Raw genomic sequence first — 25427 nt, forward strand, 5'->3', positions numbered from 1 at the left:
CTATCCTATCCTATCCTATCCTATCCTATCCTATCCTATCCTATCCTATCCTATCCTATCCTTCAAGTGCATTAGCATCATCAATTAAAACACTTTAGTCATCTGAATTTGCACAACCTTTCAAACTCCATGCCCTCTGGTACCTGATGCTAGAGGCTGTGCTGCAACTCGGAACAGAGCCCTAGCCTTGGATAGGGGATATGTAATCAGAGCACTGATGATCTTTCAACGCGGGGATTTGAGCCTAGATCTCCCATATCTCAAACGGTTGTTAACAGTTTGCTGACAAAGTTCAAGTTTTTCCTGGGCTATTTCATCTCACAGCAGCATCCCTGTATTATCTGCAGCTTAGCTGAAGTGGGCTGGAGTAAAAATTAATTTCTATCCGTTGTCTTCTGTCACAGTTGCCTGAAGAGTATTTTCTGGGGCCTCAAGGTGATAGACAAAGCTATTATTGAGAGATGTGAGTGGTTTTGAATGACGTATAAGACAGTGATTTTTCTAATTAAAAAAATTCCCATTTTTTCCAGAAACATTATAATACTGCTCTAATAAAGAGCAGTTATTATAATATTATTTTCGAGGCCCCCTCTAAATTTTTACTTTTTTTAGAGCAGTATTATAGAAACTGGAACTAGAAACTGGTATTACAGAAACTAGCAGAAACTAGAGTTTCTTTTCATACAAATAGAATTGTAACTGCAGATCCAAGTCACTCCCCTACTACACATTATTTTCTAGCCTCTCTGTCGTACAACAAAAAAGAAATGAAAAACAGCAAATGCAAATGACCTGTGCCTGCCTCAAAACGTAAGCAGCGTTTATGGCTCTTTTTGGGTACAGTTTGCCTAATGAGCAATGCAAGGAAATCCAGTTTCTTAAACTTTTCGCATATAAGGTTTGTCCAGCTCAAACTACAAGATTTTTGCATTGGGGAAAAATATTCTACTGGTAACACTGGGAAAATAAATTATTGGGACAACAGTGCAAACACAGTTGCACAACCGAGCAACCACAGAAGTCGAACGGGCAGATTACGTGACAGCCAGCCAGCCAGGAAAGCTTGACAGGCAAGGATCGGAAGGAGCTTCCAGCCCGTTCCGGCCCCGCTGATCCCACCTGAAGCCGAGGGCGCCGTTCACGGCAGCGTTACGCTTCAGTCCCGCCGGCGGGGCAGCTACGCGAACCTGCGTGCCTGGAGCCGGGCCCGGTGCAACCGCAACACCCCTTATTCCTCAGACCGATTTCCATTTTTTTTTCCTTACACATAGATCCAGGAATCTTCACGCCCACGGCTGCAGATCCAGGAATCATCATCATTATCATCATCATCATCATCATCACCGCCGCACCCACGGCTGCAGGCCGCTCAGAAGCGCCTCAGCAGCGCTCAGAACGCCGATGCGCCAACCGCGGAGCCTCAGGAAGGCTAACCGCGGGCGGGAGCCGCACCGGTGCCAGCCGCCGCGAACCAGGCCCGGAGCAGCATGACCCCCCGCGGCGCTTACCGGTCTCTGGGGGAGCTGGAAAAGGGCGGTTACAGCCAGGCCGCAGCGCCTGCGGCTCGCAGGGAGGCGCTTCGCAGGTAACCTGGTGGCGGAAGCGGCTGGGCGAACGTGCCGAACCCGTTTTTCCCAAGTTGAACGGCCGCACAACCGGGCGAGCGGCCGCCGGACGGCGGCCAGGACGGCACGCGACGGGCACACCCAAGGGCGCCAGCCCCGCCCAGCCAGGCCCGCTCTGCGCCCGCTGCCGCTGACAGGCGGCCGCGCCAGGCTCCGCCCTCCACCCGCCCGGCGCGCGACGCGCACCTCCCCCCGCCCCGCCCCGCCCCGCCCCGCCCCGCCCCGCCCCGCTCGCGGGGAACGCGCGCCCCCTAGCGGCGCCCGCTCCTCTCCCGCCGGAAGCGCCGGGCGGTGCGTGCCGGGCGCGGTCCGGGCGGCTCCCGCGCCCTCGGCGGCGCGGAGTTCCCCCTTCCCCTCCGCCGCCGCCCTCGTTGTCCCTCCGCGGCCCCCCGCCGCCTCCTCCGCTGCCGCCCGCCGGCGGCGCGGTGTCCTCCCGCCTCCGCCCCGCCGCGGGGAGCCGCCCTAGCCTGGCCGCCCCGCGGGCACCCGGCCTCCGCGTGGGCGGCGGGCGGAGAAGTAAAACCAGGCCCCGGCAGGGACGCGGGGCCGGAGCCGGAGCCGCCGCCGCCAGGGGTAGGTGAGCGGGCGCTGCCGGGCGGGCTAGGGGGTGTCCCCGTCCGGGGCCTGGCCCCCGCTGCGGCCCCGCTGGTCCCCGGGCGGGAGGTGGCTTGCGTTGGTCACCGCCGAGCTTGGGGCCTTGCTTTCACTGTGGCCGGGACAGGCACTGCGGCCAGAGCGCGGTGCGCCACGGTGCGAGGGCAGCCGCAGGAGGCGGGGGGCCCGGGGGCGCTTGACTGGGGCAGCTAGGCTGGGCTTGTGCCCTTCTTGCCAGAAAAAAGAAACGCGACCCCTCCTCCCCCCCCCCCCCCCCCCGCCACCTGCAGAAGCAACCCCTGTCCTGCGGTCACAGGAGCAAGAAGCAGGCCAGTCCTTGTTTCAAAACGAGGAGAAGACCACGCTCTGACTTCCAGGATGTCTCCAGTTGCAGATGCCATTAGCAGGATTATCAGGGTCGTCTGTTTATTTGTGTTTGCGGTGGCATTGCTAATTCTGGTAGAAATACTCTCCGTAACTGACCGATGCAGTGGAAGGCGGTGTATTTCTGTTGGCAGGCCATGTCGTAGCTGTTGCTTTTCAGTATCTTTCTAGTTTGGAGATGCTGGAGCGTTCTCCAGAGGTTCCACTTACACATTTCATATACATGCTGAAATCACACCGTGCGTGCTTTACAGCAGTATATGCTGCTTTCCATTATGGCTTCTAGCATGACCAATAGGGTCTCAGTTAAGCCAGTGTCTGCTGTCTGCAGCTGAAGATCACTGTTGTAGTTTGGTTAAGGACTTCCCTGGGTCGTATGCTAGAAGTCTGTGAAAGGAATTGTATGTTAGCCTTGTTTCCATTTCACCGTCAACGTAAAGCCTTAAGTGTAAGCATAAGTCGGCATGCACTGTCATTAGTCAAATGAGAAATTGCATCTCTTTCATCTAGTGAATATATATAAGCTGCTCTAGTAGGAAGTTAGAACTTAAATTAAAAATATTTAGTTTGAACTGCGCAACAGGAAATGTGTCAGTGATGTCGGTTAAAATAAGAAGTCCTTTAAGGCATGCTCATGTTACAGGGGGATTCTGCCTGTACGTTGGCTAAGGGTGAGACTTAGTACTGCACCCCGTTGTAGTTTTAGATTTGGATGGTGGCAGATGTCAGAAAACCTCTGACAAGGAGGGCAGGATAGTCTCTCTTTGCTTCAGTGAGGTCCTAATCAGAGTGACATTGCTGGTGGTTCTAGAAGACAGTGTGCTTTATCTTGTAATTTTAACTGCTCTGGGCAGTCATAGAGTAGACAGCTGTGAAGTTGGAAGAGACCAAAACGACGTTATCTGTCAGTAGCGTATATGGACTATGCTGGACCTTTATTCAGTGTGGAGCACCCTGTGCTTTTTTTGATCATGGAGACAGAATCTGTCTTCCCTTCTTCACTGCCGTTGTCTTTGGTAGGGTATTCAGTGTGGCAGTAGCATAAATCACATTTGGGTATGGAGTATTTTTGTGGGCGTACCATGAGTGATCAGAACAAATGCTGGACTTGTTATGGGGGGAGCAAAATTACAGGAGATAAAGGCCTGGAGGAGGCCTTTATCTGGTGGACGGTAAGTCAAATATGAGTGAGGATGGCTATCTACATTTTGGGCTACGTTAGCAAGGCCGTAGCCATTAGATTGAGGAAGTATTTATTACCCTCTTTTCAGCACTTTTGAGACCACAAGTCCAGTTTAGAGCCCCACAATACAAGAAAGATGCCGATGAACTGGAAGGGGTGCAGAGAAGGGCCACCGACATTGTTAGGTGGCTGGAGCACGTGGTATCTGTGGAGAGGCTGAGGGAGCTGTGTGTGTTTAGCCTGAAGAAGAGAGGGCTTAAAGGGGATCTTACTGCTGCTTTTAATAAGCGGTTATAGAGAGGGGGGAGTTAGACTCTTCTCAGCAAAGGGACAGGAGGCAACAGGCACAAATTGCAGTAAGGGGAATTCTAACTAGAATACGGAAAAACATTTTCACCATGAAGGTGGTCAAGCACTGGATTAGGGGCCCAGAGAAGCAGTGGGATCTCCATCCATGGAGATATTACAAACTGGACTGGATATGGCCCTGAGCGACCTGATCTAACTCCTTAGTTAGCAAGAGGCTGGACAAATGCTGTCCAATGAGTCTTTCCAATATAAATTATTCTGTGATCCTCTTCAAGATGAGGAAACAACGTTGTTTGGAGTAGAGTTAACTGTCCCTAAGAGAGTGCAGTACTTTAGATGTTACCTCTCTGGTTGGCAGCAAAGACTATGTTGGATTTTAATTTCTGTTGCAGGTAAAGCATAGATATGCAAGTAAACTTATAAAACTGCGATGATTGCGTTTGAGGTATTGCATCTAACATTACAGGCAAAAGGACAAGTAATATTTTGCAAGGCTGACGTGTGCGGACAGGACGTTAAATTTACTTGATGAGGATTTTGTGTTTGGAGAAAGCCATAAACAATTAAAAATGTAATAAGCGGGACAGTATAACTTTAAGTAATCTTTAAAGCTACATAATCACCTCTGAGTTTTGAAAAGCGTTTCTGTGTCATAAGCTATGCTCCATATTGTTCTCTAGCTAGTAGGTGGAACCACTGGAGAAGTCCAGGCATAACAATCTGATAAATATGGTAGTGTTGAATGCTACTCCTAAATCCTGCTTGGTCTCACAAGTTGCGTTTCTTGTACTTGCTGTGGGTGTTTGCTGCCTGACAGGTTCCGGAGTTCGGCTCTGGCAACTGGAATAAGAAAGAGCTTTCTCTTGTTCTCCCACACGCTCGCTCTCTCCTGTCCTTTCCCCCTAATTCACGCCCCCAAACACACGTGCATGAAATCAGTGAAGCGCATGTCACTAATGCTACGTGCTTATACGTCGCTGAAGATAAATCAGCTGCTTGTCACATTGTCCTCAAGGACATGCTGAGCAGCAAAATGTTGTAAGCCTGAATTAGTGGAACAGGCATGGATCACGGGAGCAAAGTCCTTGTCACGAGATCAGCTTTCTTCTCATTAATAGGAGTTATCTTGAGCAATGTGGGTAGAGGCCGATTTCAGAACAGAAGGAAAAGGAACATCCTTGCTCTATCAGAATGGGAGGAAAAATTGAGACCGGGAAATAAGTGAGATGAGTTCTGCTCTATTACATGTTTCAACATCTTGTAGCAAATGTGGGGTAAAACTGATCTGCTTCGTAGTTTTTGTTGTCATTGGGGTTCTGATAGTATTAGCAAAATTATCTTCTGAATTTCAGTCACCTGTTGCTTGCAAAAACAGAGCAAGAGTAAAGGAGTGATAGACATATGTCTGTCTAGGCATAGGAACTCTGCAATCATACCTGCTGTAAGTCACATTTTAATAAAAACCCAAACCAACCCCGAGCTTAGATTCTTTCAGAAATTACTGTTCTTAGTCCGTTTCTCTCTACAAGCCTACGTTACAGTTGCAACATGTTCTTCTTCTTGGTCCTGACTAACAGTTACTTCAAGTCTTGACCAAAACTTTATTCTAGACTAGGATAACTTTTTTCCCCCAAGGTATTATTTATGTTGTTCTAGAACTGTAGCTAAGATAACCAAGCATACAGGTTATCTCATGTTTGTAAGATGAAGTGAATAGCAAGTTTCCCCCTAAATCGTACAAAGTGAAGAAAAAAGTGTTATAGAATTATAGAAGGCCTGAAATATCAGCCCAGAGAGGTCTAGCCCCGAAAGTTCTTAGGACCTGGCGTTGGAGAAGAGAGATTCTTACACATAGACACAGTAAAGCCAGAGCAGTTAAAACTTTTAGAGGACTTTTTGTCATCTTTTTCCTTGTCCTTTCTGCTGCCTCTCTGTGTTGCGCTCTGGGACTTGGCGTTTCACTATCTGTAAGTTTCCAGGTACAGTTAAAGGTCTCTACAGGAGCGAGGTTTGCTTATTTGAGACCATCTTCTTCCTGAGTCATCGTATGCTTGTGGTTAGTGGAAGTGTTCAGTAGGGCTTTTTTATAGCACTGGATTTGAGATTGTGCTGTTTCCTGTTGTAGTAAGTGCTCGGGAGAAGGTTTTGAGTGTGCTGTGTATTGTGTAGAACAAGAAATTAGACTAATCAATACAGCTTTCTGAAAATCGAAAATGCAGTATAAATTGGTATTGGTAATAGTATAAATGTTCTGGATCTGCGTGAGTTGAACAGTTTCTAATGAGATAAAATCTTAGCCTGAGATTAAGCAATTGCACTATCCTTCTCAATTAGAATTGTCAGCATTTCCACTACACAAAAGAAAAGGACTGAAAAAATCAAGTAAAAGTTTTGCTGTATGAACCGTTATGTTTCTAATAGGTGCTGCTGGGATGTGGGGTAAATGGTATGTGAACAAAATGCATCAGTGAGGTTTTTTTATGTGATTAAACAGTATAGGCAGGTCTATCTTTTTTGAGGATTTATTCATTTGCCTTTTCTTTTTTTAATTAAACAGGAGATGATAGGGGGAAATGAATCCTGTACCGCAGGACCGATATCTATGTCCTACTTAACCTGCCTGACGTACATTCTGGGAGAATGGACTGGCGTGGAGCACATTGAAGATTATCTGAGTTATGCGGTCTACCTTTTATGGGTGCTTTATCCACTCGCAGTAGTTTTTCTACTTCCGGGAGTTATCATCATCCTCTTCTACACTTCCATTCTCCTCCTTCATATTTATAAAAGGAAGAATGAACTAAAGGAAGCTTATTCCAATGATTTTTGGGATGGTGCAAAACTAATGTTGGCTACCCTATGGGATGGACATGGAAGAATATGGCATGGTAAGCGAGATCTGACTTTTCATTAAAAACTGCTGAAGTTCTTATTCCTGGTTTACCTTTCAGGATTATCAATATATATCTGATTGTTGCTGCTATTGCATGAAATCTAAAATTCAGACCAATTTTTTTTTCCTTTTTATCAATGACTGCCAGTGGTACTTGAGAGAAAAAAAGCCATTGAGACTTTTTTGGATGTAAAGTTTTGTGTCTTACGCATTTATTCCTTTGCTGCTACAAAATGAGATCTTTCATCCAGTTGAATGTACATGCAATTTTTAAAAATTATTTAATTTTTTTTTTTCTTTTTTACTTTTTATAACTACTCCTGGATTTCCTCATTCCAGGAGGACCTGAAATGATTGCTATGTTAAAAATTAGATCAATTAACTATATAATTTCAGAGTCAATGTATGAACACTGGAAGTTAAATGCCAGTTCCCTGATAGCTAGTATGTCAGCATGTTAGCATAATTTAATTGCACTGAACCAGTCTTTTACATATAACGCCAAATGATGGCTAAAAGGAGCACTTAGTGTCAGTTCACTCACCAGTTGCTACTTCAAATTGACTTTAGAGCCCAAAACTGTTACAGAACCCCACTTTTTTTTTTTTAATTTTCTTTCTGTCTCTGTATTTTTGACAACTACTTTCTCTACTAGAACATCAAAACTAAGGGCTCTGTTCCTTGTCCTTTCCACTATTATTTCTTTTATAAAGACAGACTTAATAAATGATTTGGCTTTTCTTCCTAAGGAAATCATAAGCCTCTTTCAGAACCATTCAGTCTAGATGCAGCTAAAGGAGAAAGAGATGTTTAAGAGCAATTTACATAAAGAACAAATCCTTCTTGAAAATCATCTCTATTTGTTCTCTAGTCAAAGGGAAGCGGGTTTTCACGGCATTGATAACCAGATGGTGCAGCGGCTGTATCAGATAGGCTTTGTAAGACTAAGATGTAACTTTCAAATCTAGGAAAGTACACTAGATCAAAATCAACAGCTACATCAAAGAGCTTAAAATGCTCACCTCACAATAAAAAGCTATTTACTTTTTTTCATAAGAAAATGATTTTTTTTTTTAAGGCCTTGGCTCTTTTCATCCTTAGTAACTTCTTCTTTTTATAAGGTCTAACTTTTTAGTTGCGCAGAAAAGATTCTTATCCAGTCCCCCATCGACAGTTGTGACTTTTTTCTGCCTTGCCAGCTGCTTCCATGTCCTCTATACACTTCTCTTGCTAATGAATGAAATGTTTTGCGATTATGGCTTTTTCCCCCACTTGATTAATCCATATATCATAGGAAGAACTTTTCATTCTGAAATCTCACAGCATCGGAAAAAAACCCACCAAAAAACAACCCCACAACCAAAAAGCCCAAAACCCAAAACTGGTTTGTGATACTTGTAACTTTACATATATTATGCAAATGCTAGATGTAGGTGTCATTCTGGTTATGACTGGCTGGCATGGAGCACAGTTAGTGGTCACTTGGGATGGTACAGATGATATGCTTGCAATATGTTGCAACTCCACAGGTATAGAAAGTAAAAAAGAGGGAGAAGAGCCAAGAGTACCTTCAGAATTAAGAAAAAGAATTAATGGAATGGGAATTGCAGACCTGATTAACTTTGGAAGAAGTGACAGGGTTTGGGTTGGGGTTTTTTTGGTGTTTTTTTTTTTTTTATTTAAAAAAACCCCCACAAACAAGATACTGTAACAATACTGCTCAATATTAACTGAATATGTTCTATACTGATGTGTTTTGATATTTTGTGTTAACTGAATATATTCTGCACTGTTAACTTAATTAGAAATGTAAGTTCAATAAGAAATTTGTGTGTGTTTATGTTTCAATTAAGCATATAAAGCCCCAAATAGCTTTTAGTACTTAGTGATGTAAAAATGGAGCAAGTATAACTGATGGAAATAACAAAGATAAGCTTCATACCCTGGAGTAAAAGGAGACGTGCAAATGGATGTTGTCACGTCAAATATTCTTAAACAGTTACTGGTGGCAATGAGCTTTGAAAGATAATAGCTTGAAATAGTTGTGTTTCACCACTGCTATCCAATCCTTATTTCGATTTCTCTTGAATGATTGATTCAGAGGACTCTGCAGCCTTGAAGACAGTGAACTGAAAAAATAAGGAAAAATTATATAGTTCAAGACAATGAGACTGGGTGTTTTGTTTTCAGGGGTTTTTTTGTTGTTCTTCTTTCTTTAAATGTGGCTCTCCTGCTTTAAATGAAACTTCTATTTCCCGTGAAAGCAACTCAGTAAATGCTGCAAGTAACTTCCTGACTTTTTAGCAGTCACTTTGCTCTTACCAGTTGTCCATAGCTATAGGTTTCAGTTTGCCAACTTGCTGCAAGTTAGTTTCTTTGGGATAGAATTGTATCAAACTTTGACATCTGTTATGCCTTTAACTCCTAACAGGTTATGAGCTTCATGGTACCGAAAATATTCCTGAAGGACCAGGGCTTATTGTGTTTTATCATGGAGCTACTCCTGTTGACTATGTCTATTTCATGGCTAGACTTCTTATACAAAGGAAGAGATACTGCCACGTAGTAGCTGATCATTTCGTCTTTAGATTACCAGGTAACATACTTCATTACAAACAATCAAACAATCAATTTGAGAACTCTTTCTCTTTTTTTTTTTTTTTTTTTTTTTTTTTAATGGTATAATTAGTAAAAATTGTGCTACAGGAACACAGCGCTCAGAACAGACATTCAGACAAATTTAGTGAAAGTGTGGAAGTACAGCTGTCTCTAACGTGTTCTTTACAAACAAGAATGAATTTATGAAACTGGCCTGTGCAAGGATGGGTCATACTCCTGGCTGGGCAGCACCTTCCAACGACTCTAGGGTGTTTAGAAACAAAGAGAAGGAGATCATAGGAGAAATAGTTGTCTCTGTATTAACTGGTAGCAGAGACTTCACTAAGATGTTTCTTTTTTTATTAATATAGGCAGAATGAGTGGTGTAACCTGATTAAGAAATAAACTGTTTGGAAGCAATGCCCTTAAAGTTGACAATAGTAGTCTGGGGAGACGATATATTTTTGTATCCCACCCAGTTGAGTATGGTGGGCACTGGAACCTGTCCCCGAGAAGACTGTTCCAAGTAGAATCTTTTTTGGAGGAAAGCTGTAGAAGTATCCAACAAGTTTGTGTGAAACATGAGGTGAAGCATGAAGAAAATGAAAAATATGTTTAGGGCAAGATTTTGGCTGGACAGCCTAGTAAAAACACTGCTGATTGGTGAAATTAATTATGTGAGGGGTTTGGTTTTTGTGTGTGAAATATGGTAGTACCCAGTTCTTTTCCCAAGTTCAGTTTGTGACTAAAAACCTTGTAATTAATTTTGTGAATTTACAGGAGTGTTCTGTAGTGTACTGATGCTTTTAATGGAAACGACTCATATCAGAAAACTGTCATTTTGCCAGTATAGTTTTATTTCAGCCTTAATCCCTGAAAACTGAACTTTTTCATACTGATAACAGCATGGCTTTGCCTCTAAAACTGCTTTTGCCAGCAGACTAGGATTTGTCAGTTGATTATCAAAACTTTTGCATACAGCTGACTAATGTAACCTATTTTGTAATTTAGATTTGGCTCCATATTATATCTATTAATACTTATGCACAGTTGTTTATCAAATGGAAGATCATTTTGTTTTTCTCCATTTCTCCTTTAAAATAAGGTTCTAAGTGTAAGTATACTTATGAGTCCCCCAAATACTGTTTAGTAGCATTGCAGAGATGTCTGGCTGAATGGCTGGTCTCAAAGAATTGGGTTCAGCAGTACAACATCTAGCTAACAGCTGGCTTTTACAGGCATTCCTCAGGGATTGATACTGGGACCAGCACTGCTCAATGTTTTTGTTGCACACCTGGGTGAGGGGTTGGAGCGTGCTCTCAGGAAGTTCACTGATGGTACCGAATTGGGGGAGCAGTCAATACACTGGGGGTTAGAGTTGGTATTCAGAGTGCCTTCACATAAATGAACTGGCAGAAACATCATGAAGTTCAGGAAAAGCAAATGTGAAGTTGTGCATCTGGGATGGAGCAATCCCATGTGACAGTACCCTGGGTAGAAGGTGGCTTTGCAGGAAAGGACTTTGGTGTTCTAGTGGACGACAAGTTGAACGTGAGTCAGCAGTGTGCTCTTGCAGCAAAGAAGGTGAACTGCCTATTGAGCTTTCTTTTTATGGTGAGTATAGCCAGCAGGTTGAGTGAAGAGGTTTTTTCCCTTGGCTTCGCACCTGTGCAAGCACATCTCGCAATATGATGTTCAGTTTTGGACTCCCCAGTACAAGGCAGACATTGACACACTAGAGCGTGTTCAGTGGATGATGGGGGGCTGGAGCACACAATGTATGAGGAGAGGCTGAGAGAACTGGATTTGTTTGGTCTGTACCAGATAAGGGTGGGGGTGTTACTGCTGTCTTGAGCGACCTAACGGGAGGGTGCAGAGAAGAGGGAGTCAGACTTTTCTCACAGGCGCACAGCAATAGAATAAGAAGCAACAGAGACAAGTTGCAACACAGGACGTTTTGATTAGACATGTGGAAAGGTATTTTACCATGAGGATGATCAGACACCTGAACAGATTTCCTGGACAAGTTGGGGAATCTCCATCCCTGGAGACTTTCAAAACTCTGCTGGGTGAGGCCAGCAGAGCCTGAGCAGCCTGAGCAGCCTGATCTAGTTGTACTGGCTTTGAGCGGGAAGTTGGACTAGACAACCTTCAGAGATCCCTTCCAACCCACATAATTCTCTGGTTCTGTGAATGAATTAAGGCTATTCAGGGAAGACAAGCCCAAAGAACCCAGATAATGTTCTGGATTGTGTTTCAAAATCTGCACAATAATCTATGAACCAGATAGATGCCGCTTCTCTTGTGTATCAAACTAGAAAGACTGCCATAATTTTATCCTAGTACTAAGACTGCCTGATCTTGATTAAGTCTTCAGATTAAATTGGATGACTTTTCAGAAGATGTTTTAGTTAACCAAAAGTTACTATGCTCAATGCAGGAGAAATGGGGGATGGGGTGGAGGGTGGGTTTGGGAAGTCTGTAGGCTGTTAGACACACTTGGATTAGATGATTTAATGATCCTTCTGTTTTTACGATTATTGAATCTACTATGAATAGCTGTGAGGAATGGCTTGTCCCATGAATTTGAATCTCAGGTCCATGCCGGTATGCAATTGCCAGTATGCAGTCTCATTGCATCCTCTGCATTGGGCACTGCTGTCCTGAATTAACTGCAATTAACTGGAGTGTGTTTGTAAAATGTTGCTGTGCCTCCTGAGGGATGCATGAGCCTGCAAGGGGTCAAATATGCCTCTCCCTACTGCTTAGTCTTGAAAGATACAGCTTGATAATTTACGGAAGGGAATCTAACCTAATACGAGACCTCCTATAGGTATCTGGTGATTCCTATTGAACATTGCCTAACGCGTCTTTGTTTCACGTCAACGCAAAAGGAAATTATTTCATTGTCTCAATTTGTACTGTATCAATACTATGTATGCTTCTGTTGCTTGCGTTTTGGGGCAGAAGTATATGAAATATGGTCCTGTGGCTTATTTTTTTTTCTTTTAAATACTGGAGATTAGTCACAGAAAAAAAAACATTCCAATGGTTTCTGGTTCTTTTAGATTCTTAGCTGTGTAATACTCAGGAATACATTGATTTCTCTAAGGTTGAGTTAAGAGAAAATCTTTTCCCAAAGAGCGCAATGAGGACTGAGAATTCACTTGTGTTCTTCTCCATCACCCTCTCCTATAGTACGGGCCATGTTTGCTTCCTAGAGTCATCTGGGAGCCCTCTTTAAAAGGTTGTATGCTATTTTAGGGATCTAAGACAGTCCCTCTACTGCAGCGTCCCAGAGGAAAGGAGCTGTGGCTTCTTGTCTGTTACATTCACAAGGTGTTGCAAAGTGTCTTGTGGACTAGATGTTCTGCAGATATACAGGCGTGGTTACCTACAGTTGTGGAAGGTTGGATTTAATGCTCTAAATGATTCCTCTCTGTCTGTGGTCCTAAAGGTCAACCATAGAAAAACACTGACATCCTTGCCATCTTGCTACCAGGTAGCTGACAGCCCCTATGTTATGGTCACTGGGGCTAAGTCAGAGAAATATATATAGTGCACTTATTGAGATAAGTGTTAAATGCATTACTGGGTACTCTCCGAAGGGTTTTCAAACATCGGTGCAGACACAGTGTTGTGGAAAATAGGGAAAGAGTATGCTGGGGCAAAGGGCAGAGTCCAGGTTGAACTGTGGAATAAAATTAATTTTGGACTTCTTGGTATTTGGAAAAATTAGCATCCCTTCATGCTCTGGAAGGCTGAAAAACTGTGTTTAGATAATTTTGAGAGTTGTTTTGTTGTTTAAAGTCGAAAAATAGATTCTTGGTGGCTGTCATGCAACAGCCAGGTACTACCCCAGTGTTTCTTCTGACTCCGTGATGACCTTTGCCTTGGGCACAGACTAACTACCCTGGCTGTCCCTTCAAGGCCACTGCACTAGTTCCTGTCTCTCTGCTGCTCTAACGGAGCCAGGTTCTTCTTCTCTGCTACTGGAGCAGAGATATTGATAGTAGTGTATGATCTGCTGGCTAGGCTATGAGGTACAGCTGGAGTATAAGGTTTATACTAAAAGTCAAGGGGGGAAATACGGCTGAGAAATTTTGTGAAGACTTGAAACCCCACCCCACCACTATTCTGTATTACAAATTTTTGTCTGTATTCTGTCTATATTCTGTTCTTTTTTTTCTGACCTATGAACTGGACAGACTCATGGTGTTGCTCTATCACACACCACACACCCCGCCTTCCCCAGCATGTCCAATGCAGAAAGGAAAACTATCTTCACAGGTTCTGCTTCCTTGGAGCCTCTTTTCCTGCTCGGCTCAACCCTTCTCATGACTGTTTTGTCTCTCTCCTGAACTCACTGACAGAAAGGACTTAGAGACAGGCAGCTTCCTACCACCAGGTACATTTCAGAGAGCTTTAGTTTGGGAATGTAAAAGGTTATAAAAACCAGCTATTGAAGATCCCACAAACAAAACACCAGAGAGAAATTAAATTACTTTAGGAAAACTCTATTTCAGGTGTCCTCCGTGCAAATGCTACGAGATGAAGACTGCTCGCGTCATCAGCATTGTGCGAGGCAGGCACAGCAGAATGAGACAGGTGTAAGGCAGCTTGTGTTCGGTTGTCATGTTTACGGACAGATCCCGATTGTGTATAAATATAAATCAGGAGTAATTATACTCACACCAACTACAAAGGCTAGTTAGAGATCAGAGTTTAGTTAAGAATAAACTAACGATATGCTGCTTCATGCTGTCCTTCCCAAGCCCTTAGTTTATGCGGGCTGTAAGACAAGACAGATCTCTGTCATCTTAACTATATTTGGACTCTTCTTCAGTGCGTGTGTGTACGTAACAAATGTGTGTTCATAGTAACAACTATTCATTTGTTAACCTGAGGTTGAAAAATGAAGATCTCTTACTGAGGGGCAAACTCAACTAGATCAGTTCTGTGTCCTTGTCTATGGCTGATAAGGTTGTTTGCCTCAGTGGGAAACCTCAAGAAAGAGAAGTAATCTTTCCCATAATGCTCAGTCATCTGAAGTTCCTGTTTTGGTATGCTGTACTCATAAATAACGTATAAATTTAAAATTTATTGAACCAAGTGAACATGATTGATTTGCTGCAAACAGAGGTTTATGCTAGTTATGTTCTTTCACATTAGACTATTTGTCTAAATTGATCAGGTATGCACCTGATGCTTGTAAGCAAATTTTTGATGTTCTGCTGTTTATTGAAGAACAGGGTCAGTATGACACTTCAAAGTCAAGGTGATATGAGGAGTTTATGTAACTTTACAGTTAAAAACTTCAGTAAATCAAAATTCTTAACCTAAGACAAATATACCCAGTCCAGGCTTGCCAGATGCCTCTGTGTGTGAAAGGCTATCTGGGTACTCACAGCCTGAACCAGAGAATCAGTTCCTGCAGTGATCGGTAACACAGAGAATGCTGCATTTTCTTTGTCATTCTCCTTCTTGTGGACAGACTGCTCTTTGTTTGCCAAAGTTAACAAAACAAAAAACCACAACAATTTGCTGGTATTTTCTCTTGTTGCACTTTATTAGGACTGTGCTACATTTGAAAAGTAGAGCTTTGGCAAGGAGCCAGTGCCCTGTAGCCGACTTAACAACTCCTTTGGAGGGACACATGAAAGGTGTCACAGAGTGCTTGCCAGTTTTTTTCCAGTTTATAGCACCTGACTATGAGATAGTTTAGACACATTGTGTGAGATAGCACCTGACTGTGAGATAGCACCTGACTTTACTATGATAAAAAGCCACTGAAACCCCTAAATCTTCAACTTTTTAGACCAGAATTTATAAGCAGGACTTAATGCTTCAGTCCCTCTAGAAACATCTTTGATTTGGGGTCACAGGTTATTAGACCAGTAAGTTTTAGCCATTGTGTTCTGTGTTGGGAATCTGTACGCAATGGTAGTATGAATTAACATTTTCTGAATTAATATTGTCTTACCCTACAGGTTTTAAAATATTACTTGATGTACATGGAGTTATGCATGGACCAAAAGAAGAATGTGTCAGTGCTCTGAAGAAGGGCTGTCTGATAGCCATTGCCCCAGGTGGAGTTCGGGAAGCACTCTTCAGTGATGAAATGTATACTATTATCTGGGGTAATCGGAAGGGCTTTGCTCAGGTGGCCATTGATGCAAAAGTGGTAAGTATGACAGATCACAGAAGAGAAGCAAAGAATGCTAACTTACTAGTACTTTCTTCCAGGGAAAGCTGTTTTGATTATCATATATTTGGTGTTACATTGCTGAGTGTCATGAGATTGGTCTACTTGCTACATTTCAAGACTCTTGTTGCTTTTGATAAGAAAGCTTTGGAATCAGCTAAGAATAGCGTGGTCAGGAAATCCAGAGTTTAAAAGACTGAGAGAGGAAATCCAGGACGGTTTCTACATTACAAGCTTGTGCTGTTTTACACATACCTGGTCAGGATTGTGATGGCTCAATGCCTGACCAGAATGTTTGGGAAGCAACCATACATCAACATTTCTGTTTCCCCTATCGCTGAAGTATACTGTGACCCAGCACAGTATAGACTCACTGGCACTATGTACTGTACTCGCATTTTATGGTAATAAGGGATGTCTGGAGCATACAGCAGCAGCAGGAGATGCTGTTCACTAGTGTGAACTGTCTCTTCAATTCTAATTTATAGCATTATGCTTGGTCAGCAGGCAGATAATTATTCATATGGGACCAACTGTGAAAGGCACATAAGTGTATGATATATTTGAATTGTAACTATTTTAATAATCATTTCAGAGTCCCTCTCATTCTATATTTGTACTTGAAAGATGTGTGCATATGTGCGTAGGTCTGCATATACCTAATTTGAAAGTAAGTCTCACACCAAGTGTTTTATATTTAGGTACTGTTAAAGGGAGACTAGTTAAATCTCTGGATTTTATTCAGAAATAGAATACTTTTAAGACCCAATTTTAAGTGTGTGTCACTTTTCTCAGGAGGAAAATAACACTGTTTAAACAGGATATTTTCAACAGATTTAGATTTTACTAATGTATTGTGATAGCCTATGAAAGGCCGTACTTGGGATTCAACTGTGGTTGTACTAGTTATATTTATTGTATTGAATGTGTGTTCAGTTCCCTTTATGCACTCACAAAGGTCTTGCAGCTTCATCCCCCCCTAAAAAAACCCTGAGAGGTGCAGTAGAATAGGAATAGTGTCAGAGGCAGGCTGGAAGTGGGGAAAATATCTTTATTTAGATTAAAGATGAACTTTAAGTCACCTTTAATTGTGAGCATAACTCCTGATGGAAAGAAAAATGTGTCTAAAACTGCGGCCTTCAACTTCTTGAAGTTGTCTCATTTCAGCAGTTTGTTTGCCAGAATTTTTGTCATGTAAACCAATTTGGTACATACAAAAATCTCTACCTCTTTGTCAAAAGTAAGATGTTCCAAATAAGATGGTTCTAGAAGAAAGAAGTTTTGTTACCATTCAGTTTAGGTGACTGCACTTCTTTTTATCCTCTATAGTTGCATTGGATTATTTACAGACTTTCCCCCCTGCCCCAAAACAACTTGATACCTGTCTCAAAAGTTTCATTTAGTAGCTCATCTCCATGCTTGTTTAAAAAAATTTTGAAAGAATCTGAATGCTTGAAAATCCTATAAAGAGTTCTGTATTTCTGATGACGCTATGTACAGTGAGTACATACTATAAAATGATATTAAAAAACTTAATGTAGTAGTTGACCCCCTCCCGGTTCTTGTAAATCTTGATAGCTGTTTGCAAGTTCAAGAACAGCAATAAAAACTTGAAATATTCAACACCATTCCAAATATTCATCAGCAGAAATAAATCATGGACATGTATTGAATATGACACATCATGTGTGAAGCAATACAGTCAGCATAGCAGAGATGAATCAGACAGGTTTAGGATCCCAATCCTGTGAATTCTTCCCTTTGAGCATAACTACAAATTAGGTAAGAGGTTTAACCACTTCAGTCACAACTGTGCAAACACTGCTAGACCAGGGGAGGCCTAAATGCTCCATAGGTTCTGAAATCCTGGACTGCTTTGAGAAAATGGACTTGCTGAAACAGTGACTCACTGAAATCTCATGGTATTCTCCAGCTTGAAACCTCATGGCGGAAGGTCGCAGAAGAACTTAAGAATACTTGTTTTGCTCTCTATATGTCCTTGTCTGAGAAACACTTCTGAAATTAATTTGCTTGTTGGGTTTAAGTGAGGTAGAAGTTTTTTAGATAGTACTATCTTCATTAAATTTTTAATTATTTTTTTTCCCTCCTAGCCCATCATTCCTATGTTTACACAAAATGTTCGAGAAGGCGTTAGGACATTAGGAGGAATAAGTAAGATATTTTCTATTTTTTTTTTTAGTTTATTTTTCCATATGTGTTTAGCTTATCTCTGTAGAAATAATCCCCATATAAATTTGCGATTTGAGACAGTCTTGTTTCTGGAGGTTTGCTCTCCGGTAGAGTTCAGAGGTGTTATTAGGATTTAATATCAGCATTAGATGTGGTATTGGCTCATCTAAGTTACTTTCCACGTAACAGTGTGCCTTCACAGAAGCAGTAGAAGAAAGGAAAAAGGAGCTAGAAAAAGGCAAATAGAGCACTTCTTTTCTCTGCTTATATCTGCTAGGCCAACTCTAGGTTTTCTGCTGTCTGTTAAGAAGCAAAGCAAACAGGGGTTTGCAACTGACACGTAATTTCTTTAGATGTCCTCCTAAAGCTCTGTGCTTACACCTCTACCTGTACTTAAACTTTGAATGGTTTGCAATATATTTAATCTGTAGTTGGTTTACTATTCAGCACTAGACCTGTGGTTCCTCACAAAACCTTGCATTTGCCTGCTCTCTTTCCTCATCTGTATGGGACTTCCAGCCAGCACATGAATAGATGGGTATATGTCTGAAGGGTCCACCTCTGGGATGACTGGATGCCCACATCTCTGCTGATTTGCTAGTGTTAAACTCCCTTTTTTTTATATTCTCCAACTTGCTATCTAGCAGAAAGGGCCTGAACAGGCCATGCCACATGTTCTGCCTCAAGTATGGCATCACCATCTTCATCAGAGGACAGCAGGGCAAAACAGTTGTTTCTCTCCCCCTGTAATTAAAAGCTATATATTGCATGGAGAAAGCCAAGGTATCAGATGTAGACATGCAGAATAATTCACACATTCGTCAGGTTGTACAAAAATAAACAGCAATTAATTGTTGCTGTGTTCAGGAGAATCTTCCCAAACAAGCAGAAATTGAAGCGAAAATCGTTCATGCTACTTGTATTCTACAGCGGAGGTGCTAGAGGAATTGAATTCTGTTGATCACTGGAGGCGTTACTCCAGTTTCAGTAGTTTTGGAATATTCTTTGTTCTTACAGGTTGTGTACAGAAAATTCCACATCTTGGCCAGTAAGGATTTTCTTATGCCAGCACCTCAGTTACAGGAATTTCTTGTCTAAAATGGAGAGAGAGAATATTAGCACCCATTCTGCAAGGAATCTGTTCTGGGTGCATTTGGGCTAGATGCTTAGAAGGTGGCATGTGGGGAAGATGATGTGTCCCCCTTAGAGCTGATTGAAATACCTGTTTCTTCTTTCTTTTTATATTGTTTCACTGCAACCAGTGTGTGATCCGAAAGAGAAATTCAGTGTTTTAGCATGACTGGCCTTTAGGCAGATAAGACTATTTCTGATCCTCTAGACCTCAGCAGGACTGAACAGACTAGTCTTCCAATACTAGTTTCTTATGCTAACCTGTAAAATTAGCTGAACTGTACCCTGTATGGTGTAGCATTCCCTTCCTCTCCAGAGAGGCAGCTACTGGATTTTTCTCCTCTTCTTCCTTCTCTTTGCAGCTACTCTTTGGAGGAGAGATTTCACACCAAGTTAGGGTGGAAACAAGTCTCATGTTAGCATTAATGCAGCTTTTAGGAAATTAAAGTCAAGGGTAGAATAGCACTTGAGATGACACATTGTTTGAGAATCTGGGTCAGGGGCTGGATTACTTGACAAGCCAGTTTCAGTTTTAAGGCATACTGGGAAAAAAACTTTACGGAATAATCTCAGTCTTTCTCTCTCTCTCCCCCCCCCCCCCCCCCCCCCCCCCCCCTCCTCCCCACCCTCCCTTTTCCTTCTCCTGCTTTCCCCCTTCCCCCTAAATTTTTTCACATTAGAAATATTTAGGTCACTATATGAACGTGTTAGACTGCCGATAGTTCCTGTGTATGGTGGGTTTCCAGTCAAGCTTCGTACATTTATTGGAGAACCCATTCCATACGAACCAAATATAACTGCTGAGGAACTAACTGCAAAGGTAAGATAGATATGCATATATATATTTAAAATATTGACTGTTCTGATAGAAAACAACAGAATATTCTTGTCAAGTGATTTCTGCCTTGGAGCTAGTTATAGAAGTTGGAATCATGGTAAGCTTTGGGCTTGTTTATCTCTGAATGCCCTTCTTAAATGCTAGCTTTTTATTACTACACCTTGCAGATGTTCTAGGCCTTTTAAAGTCAATACTGCACCCTATATTTGCTTTGAGAAACAACTTGCTTTAGGGACTGAAGAAGTTCAGTCAGATAAGACTGCTCTGGGTTGATAAAGACATAAGCACTTCACCCAGAGAAAGTGTTCTGGTTCTTGGTCTTTTCAGAAAGATACTAATGAAGCCTTTAAAATACAGCAAATCTGTGTTCACAAACTGTTGAAATTCCATACAATAAAAAAATTAAGGTAAATAATTTTGCTGCTCTGTACAGTGTGTTTCTATTTCCTCCAACTTCTCACCCAACAAATTAACTCTTGAACGTTCCCTTAGTTCAGATTTAGGTGCTTTATAGAAAGGATTGTCAAGTCCTCATGTTCATTCAGTTTATGAATTGGTTTCACAGTGCAGAGACATAAAACAGTTAAGTGATGGAGCAGTCAGATGGAGGGGGCTGAAATAGCCATTTTTGAAAGCTCCACAGATGGTCACTTTTAGCATTCTGAAAACTTCACTTGAGAGAAAGAGATTTTTCTTCTTTACCGTGCAGGTGTCAGTTCAGTTGTCTCTCCTCGTCTGTTTACCCTCTGATCAGATCTCTGCAAAATGACATCTTAAAATGTTTATCTGCACTATCTTACGCCCTGCTTAAGGAAAACTGATTGTTTCTTTTGGGGGTTCAGTCTGACAGGACTTCAGAACTGTTGGCTTTCAGGAGACAATGTGTGTTTAAATGACTTTCAAACATGCTTTGGCATCTTACATTTGTGCCAACCCTCACTTGCTTCTGACTTAAGTGCAAATTCTGCTAGATAAGTCCCCTAGAATCCTAGTCAGTTAGAGTGATTTTAAAGTTGTATCTCGTGTTTCAGGCTATGGCACAGTATGCATTTTCCCATTATATATAGAAAAAATGAAACTCAAATTTTTTACCTAATAGAAATTCTAGATCTGTAGAGACACTTAGGACTAGATCTATAAAGAGATGTGGGCAGGAACCTTCTCCCAGGACTTAACAGTTGATCACATACTTCATACCAACAGTGGGAGCTTGTGCCAAGATCAGTTTTCCCCTTGCTGACCGCTGGTTTACAAAGGCAAATAGTTCTCTGTTCTCTCTCTGGCCTTAGGAATTCAGTAGTCTGTGCTTCTCTAGGCAGAATAGGAGGGTTACAGCATGTCCTCACCATAGCTTTTACATATTGCCCTGGTTTTGAATGGTCCCCACAGAGCTTTTATATAACAAGAATGGCTGCTATTAACTTCCTGGCCTGCTACATTTTTGAGAGAAAGTGAATGCTGCTGTCATGTGCCGTATTTTAGGTCTGGTCTAAGCGTGCTTTACAGGACCAGCTCCTTTAGGGGACCTGGGTGGAAGCATAGTTACTTTGTACAAGCCAAACGTGCTGAGACACAATTGTGTTTCCAGTGCTGCTTCTGAGCACGTGTAAAAGCAAAGTTCTTGCATACTGGAAGAGTGTTACTGATGCAAACCTGGGCATAGGCAGAAGTTTGAGTTCAGTACAGCATGCAGGCACTGACATGCTTTATAGATCTAGGTCTCTTCATTAATTTGCTCCATCATTATTTTACTATTGCGTATCACTAACAGAGCTTGTGAACACAGCTACCAGAGACGAAAGATACTAGTTTGTTGGTCTGTTTCTTGGCAGTGATCCCCGAAACGCATCCTGTGGGCTTAAATATGGAAAAATAGTATTTTGAACTTGCAGTAGTTCTGCGACATTTGAAAGGGTGAAAAAGAGCCTAGAAATTGTGTTAATGTATGAACAATATAAAGGTGACTTAATCTGACCGAACGCTTTTCTCTTTCTTTACAGACAAAAGCAGCACTCCAAGCTCTAATAGAAAAACATCAGAAAATACCAGGAAATATATTTAGGGCTTTAATGGAACGATTTCAAACAGAAAAGAAAGAAGATTAAGGTCTTCTGGATAAACTACTATTTAGTTATAATATTCTTAAAGTCATATTTGTAACTTATTCATTCTTCTAATAATAGGTTTTAAATACTGTCCTAATGATACTGCTGTATAATTTAAGGTATAAGACACTTTCCCTTGCCCTTCCCCCTGTCCAGTATCAAGCTCAGGAACCCAAACTTCAAATCATTCATAATGGGGCAAAGCTTAGTTTTTGATAAATGCATTTCTACCTTGAAAGTGGTTTTTTTGGTTTTGGTTCCGCCCCCTCTTCCCCCTGCCCCCCCCCCCCCCCCCCCCCCCCCAAATGACACTGCAAGTCTTTATGTACATGGTCTCTTGTCTTCCCCCGCCCCACCTCCCTATGGTTCCTCTTTAACCTGAGTGTTAGAACTGCTGTCGAGCTACAGTCTTACTGTCTTGATGATCATAATCACTGTAACTAGGTTTTGCAGGCCAGATTAATGCCGTACAGCATTTATGAAAACTTTCTTTAGGTTGTCACTCCTGTTACTCTTGTGCTGCTGGAAAACAGTCAGTCTTCTGCGGCCTGCAGAACCTCTAGCTATGCCCGCAAAACCTACAGCGGAAGGTGTTTAGTTTTACTGGGGTAAGCTCAGAAGGAGTTTGCAGGAGTGAAAATTGATTAGAGAACTGCAGTGAACCAAGGAAGTTTGTTACAGAAACCACTCCGACGCGGTGAATGAGAACCCCACAGCACAGCTGCTATTCCAAGCTGAGCCATATTGGATATCTGCCCTTGGGTAGAGAGTTCTCCCGTATACTTCTCAGTGATTCTGCAAATTCTCCTTTGAAAGAATGAGCCAAGCATTTAAACTTTAAGAAGTGGGAATGAGAGTACTGTTTAGTAACATGAGCTCATAAAGCTTTATTTTGAAGGAAAGAAAAAATTAGTGCAACGCTCCTTTTAAAAGTAGTAGTTCTTTTGAAAAACAGGATAGACATTCCGAAATACCCTTTACATCTAGTATATGTATAAACTGTTAAACATCCGTATTCTTCAAATGCAGTTATTCACGTAAGTTATTAAATCAGGGTTGAGAGGGAAATTCTAGATACTTAAGTGAAAACAAGAGTTGCAGGATTGGGCTTTTGTGCACTTATTATATTTTTTTGTGCACTTAAATTATATTGTTATATTTTTTCTGAACTAAAGCCTAAGCTTTTATTGTCCAAATAGGAAATATCTGAAATATTTCTTCTGATTGCCAGCAAATTTAATCTACAGTTCTTAAATTAACATCTGGGAACTCTTTAGTTTTGGGATGAGGACAAATTCCTTAAGGAAGGACAAAAGAGGTTTTTGCTGTATTACATGGTCTCCTTGCAACATTGTTGGGGTTTGACCTTTTCTTAAAAAAAAAAAAAAAAATCCAAACAACACCCCCCCCCCCAACTTTTGAAAGAGCAGTTGTATTCAATTTAGTATCCATTCCTCCCACCATGCTTTGCTTTATACTTTTTTGAATGTCTAAATTAGTGAGATTATGTAAGTGCATGTGGATGATGCCCTATGTTAGAGAAATACCACTTTATTGGAAAGAGTCTATAAATGATGGTTTGCAAAAAGCTTACTTATTTTTATGATCTTATTTTATATCAAAAGCATTTTATGTGGTGTTGACTTAAATTTTTTAAAGCTTGGGGAGGAATCATGTTATATACAAGCAAATGCCCATTCTGAAGTTTTTAAATGACTTGGGTTTTATTTGAAGGCAAGATTGTGTTCTTTTTAATTTATTGGAATGCTTTTAAAAAATATTATGTTAACACAGTATGTCATTAAAAGTGATAATGCCAAATTCCTACGTCGGAGTATAACTTAAGTATGACTTCGTTTTTAATGTCCGTCTTGAGGAAGATGTACATCAGTCTATATTGTGAAATTCTCCAAGGCAGCTGAACATATTTTCTGTTGAGGTTGCGTATATGTAAAAGAAAACTCAGTCTAAAAGGTTCTGTTATACATGAACAGAGCTTTGTGATCTGAGATTTTGTAAAATTTATTTTACTAAATATGTGGGCTGCTTGATGCAGTTTTGTCCCTTTAAGTATTGAAAGATGAGTATAAAAAAAATGAAGGACAGTATTGGTACTCTTTAAGTGTTCATATTTATATAGGTCTTTCATATTTATTTCTATATATGAAATAATGTATAGAAGACACTTTTCAAATAAAATTGACAACTGGAACAGGCTTCTGAAGTTTTGTGTTGTGTTTGAACTAAATGAAATTATACACGGCCTGCTCTGCTGAACCTTCAGTGGTTTTGAGCAGCGCGTAATACCCTTGAGAAGCTCTTCTTGCCTAGTGTCTGAATAAGGGGTGGAAGGATCAAAGCCCCAGAAGGAGTGAATTAAAGGAAAAATAATTCAGACAACAGTGAAATAAAGGACGAAAGTCACATAAGCAATAAGGTCCAGGTTTTAATAGTTGTAATCAGTGCTGCAGGAGGCCTTAACAGGCAGTGCAATACCACTATAGTTACATTTAAGATTCCACAACAGAAAATACGTCATAAATACTGACTAGTAAGGTTTATTTGTACATATTTGGCGTGTGAATGATTACCTACTTTATTTCATTGAAAAAGGGGGGAGATCTGGAGAGAGACTTGCAAGTAAGGCTACAGACCAGGCTGCCTTTTAGCTGATTTGGTTTACTGTATGTTAGGCAGAAGTATCTAAAGGAAATTTTAGCAGCATTAGACTGGACCGCTGATTGCCTGGTTAGCCTTTGGAGACGCTGAAGACGTTCCAGGTTTCTCCATGCGAACGGCATAACCAGGATGTGCATTTTTAGGTTGTTTGGCAGTAGACGTAGGCCGACTGCTGTACTGACAGGTATTTGTCATTATCTCTCAGCAAGACCCAACTCTCCTACTGGCCCATTTCCTGTCCTGTTGTGTAATAGCAGAGCTCAGTCTGAACATCTATTATTAGGATGTTTTCATATGAAATTAATCATGGCAAATGCAAGGTAGAGCAGTTAATCAGCATTGTCAACACAGTTGTGTGGTTCATCCAGAACTGTGTTTGCTGTACAAGTATACCATTATGTTGCTTCATCCTATTACTCTGTAGAGAAAGGTACAGCTATGGTGACACAATGTGTTAGCTCTACAGCGCTTAATCCCTATTAAGCCCGTCACAGACGCTTTTTTGTGTTATTTTTGCATCAAAAAATTATGGTACCCAAAGTAAACATGGAAATGCATGGAATTCCTATGTGAGTGTAGTAGCACAGAAAATACATGTTAAGTAAGATAATCCTGCAAGGCATGTCTGCTGAAACTTCATGAGACCATCTGATGTCACTTAACTTTCTTAGTTCTATTCACTTCATGTCTGTG

General features: G+C 41.4%; 1 protein-coding gene and 1 long non-coding RNA gene across 3 annotated transcripts in view; one reads left to right on the forward strand and one right to left on the reverse strand.

Moving 5' to 3' along the window:
• Positions 1-1705, reverse strand: part of LOC143156355 (uncharacterized) — a 46761-nt gene extending 45056 nt beyond the window's left edge. Inside the window, exon 1 of the long non-coding RNA XR_012994612.1 lies at positions 1509-1705. This is a non-coding gene — a long non-coding RNA (uncharacterized LOC143156355). The remainder of the gene's footprint in view (positions 1-1508) is intronic.
• Positions 1706-2105: 400 nt separating this feature from the next.
• On the forward strand, positions 2106-22327 carry TMEM68 (transmembrane protein 68). 2 transcript variants are annotated; one of them, XM_076329701.1, is made up of 7 exons: positions 2106-2198; positions 6653-6983; positions 9420-9584; positions 15577-15770; positions 17903-17963; positions 19793-19932; positions 21951-22327. In XM_076329701.1, the coding sequence occupies exons 2-7, from the start codon at positions 6656-6658 to the stop codon at positions 22053-22055; spliced, it is 993 nt and encodes a 330-aa protein (XP_076185816.1). In that variant the 5' UTR covers positions 2106-2198; positions 6653-6655; the 3' UTR covers positions 22056-22327. The 2 variants fall into 2 exon arrangements, with proteins under 2 accessions (XP_076185816.1, XP_076185817.1); XM_076329702.1 differs by lacking the exon at positions 2106-2198 and adding an exon at positions 5288-5316.
• Positions 22328-25427: the final 3100 nt, after the last annotated feature.

This window comes from Aptenodytes patagonicus, chromosome 2, assembly GCF_965638725.1.
Source record: "Aptenodytes patagonicus chromosome 2, bAptPat1.pri.cur, whole genome shotgun sequence".
Lineage (NCBI taxonomy): Eukaryota > Metazoa > Chordata > Aves > Sphenisciformes > Spheniscidae > Aptenodytes > Aptenodytes patagonicus.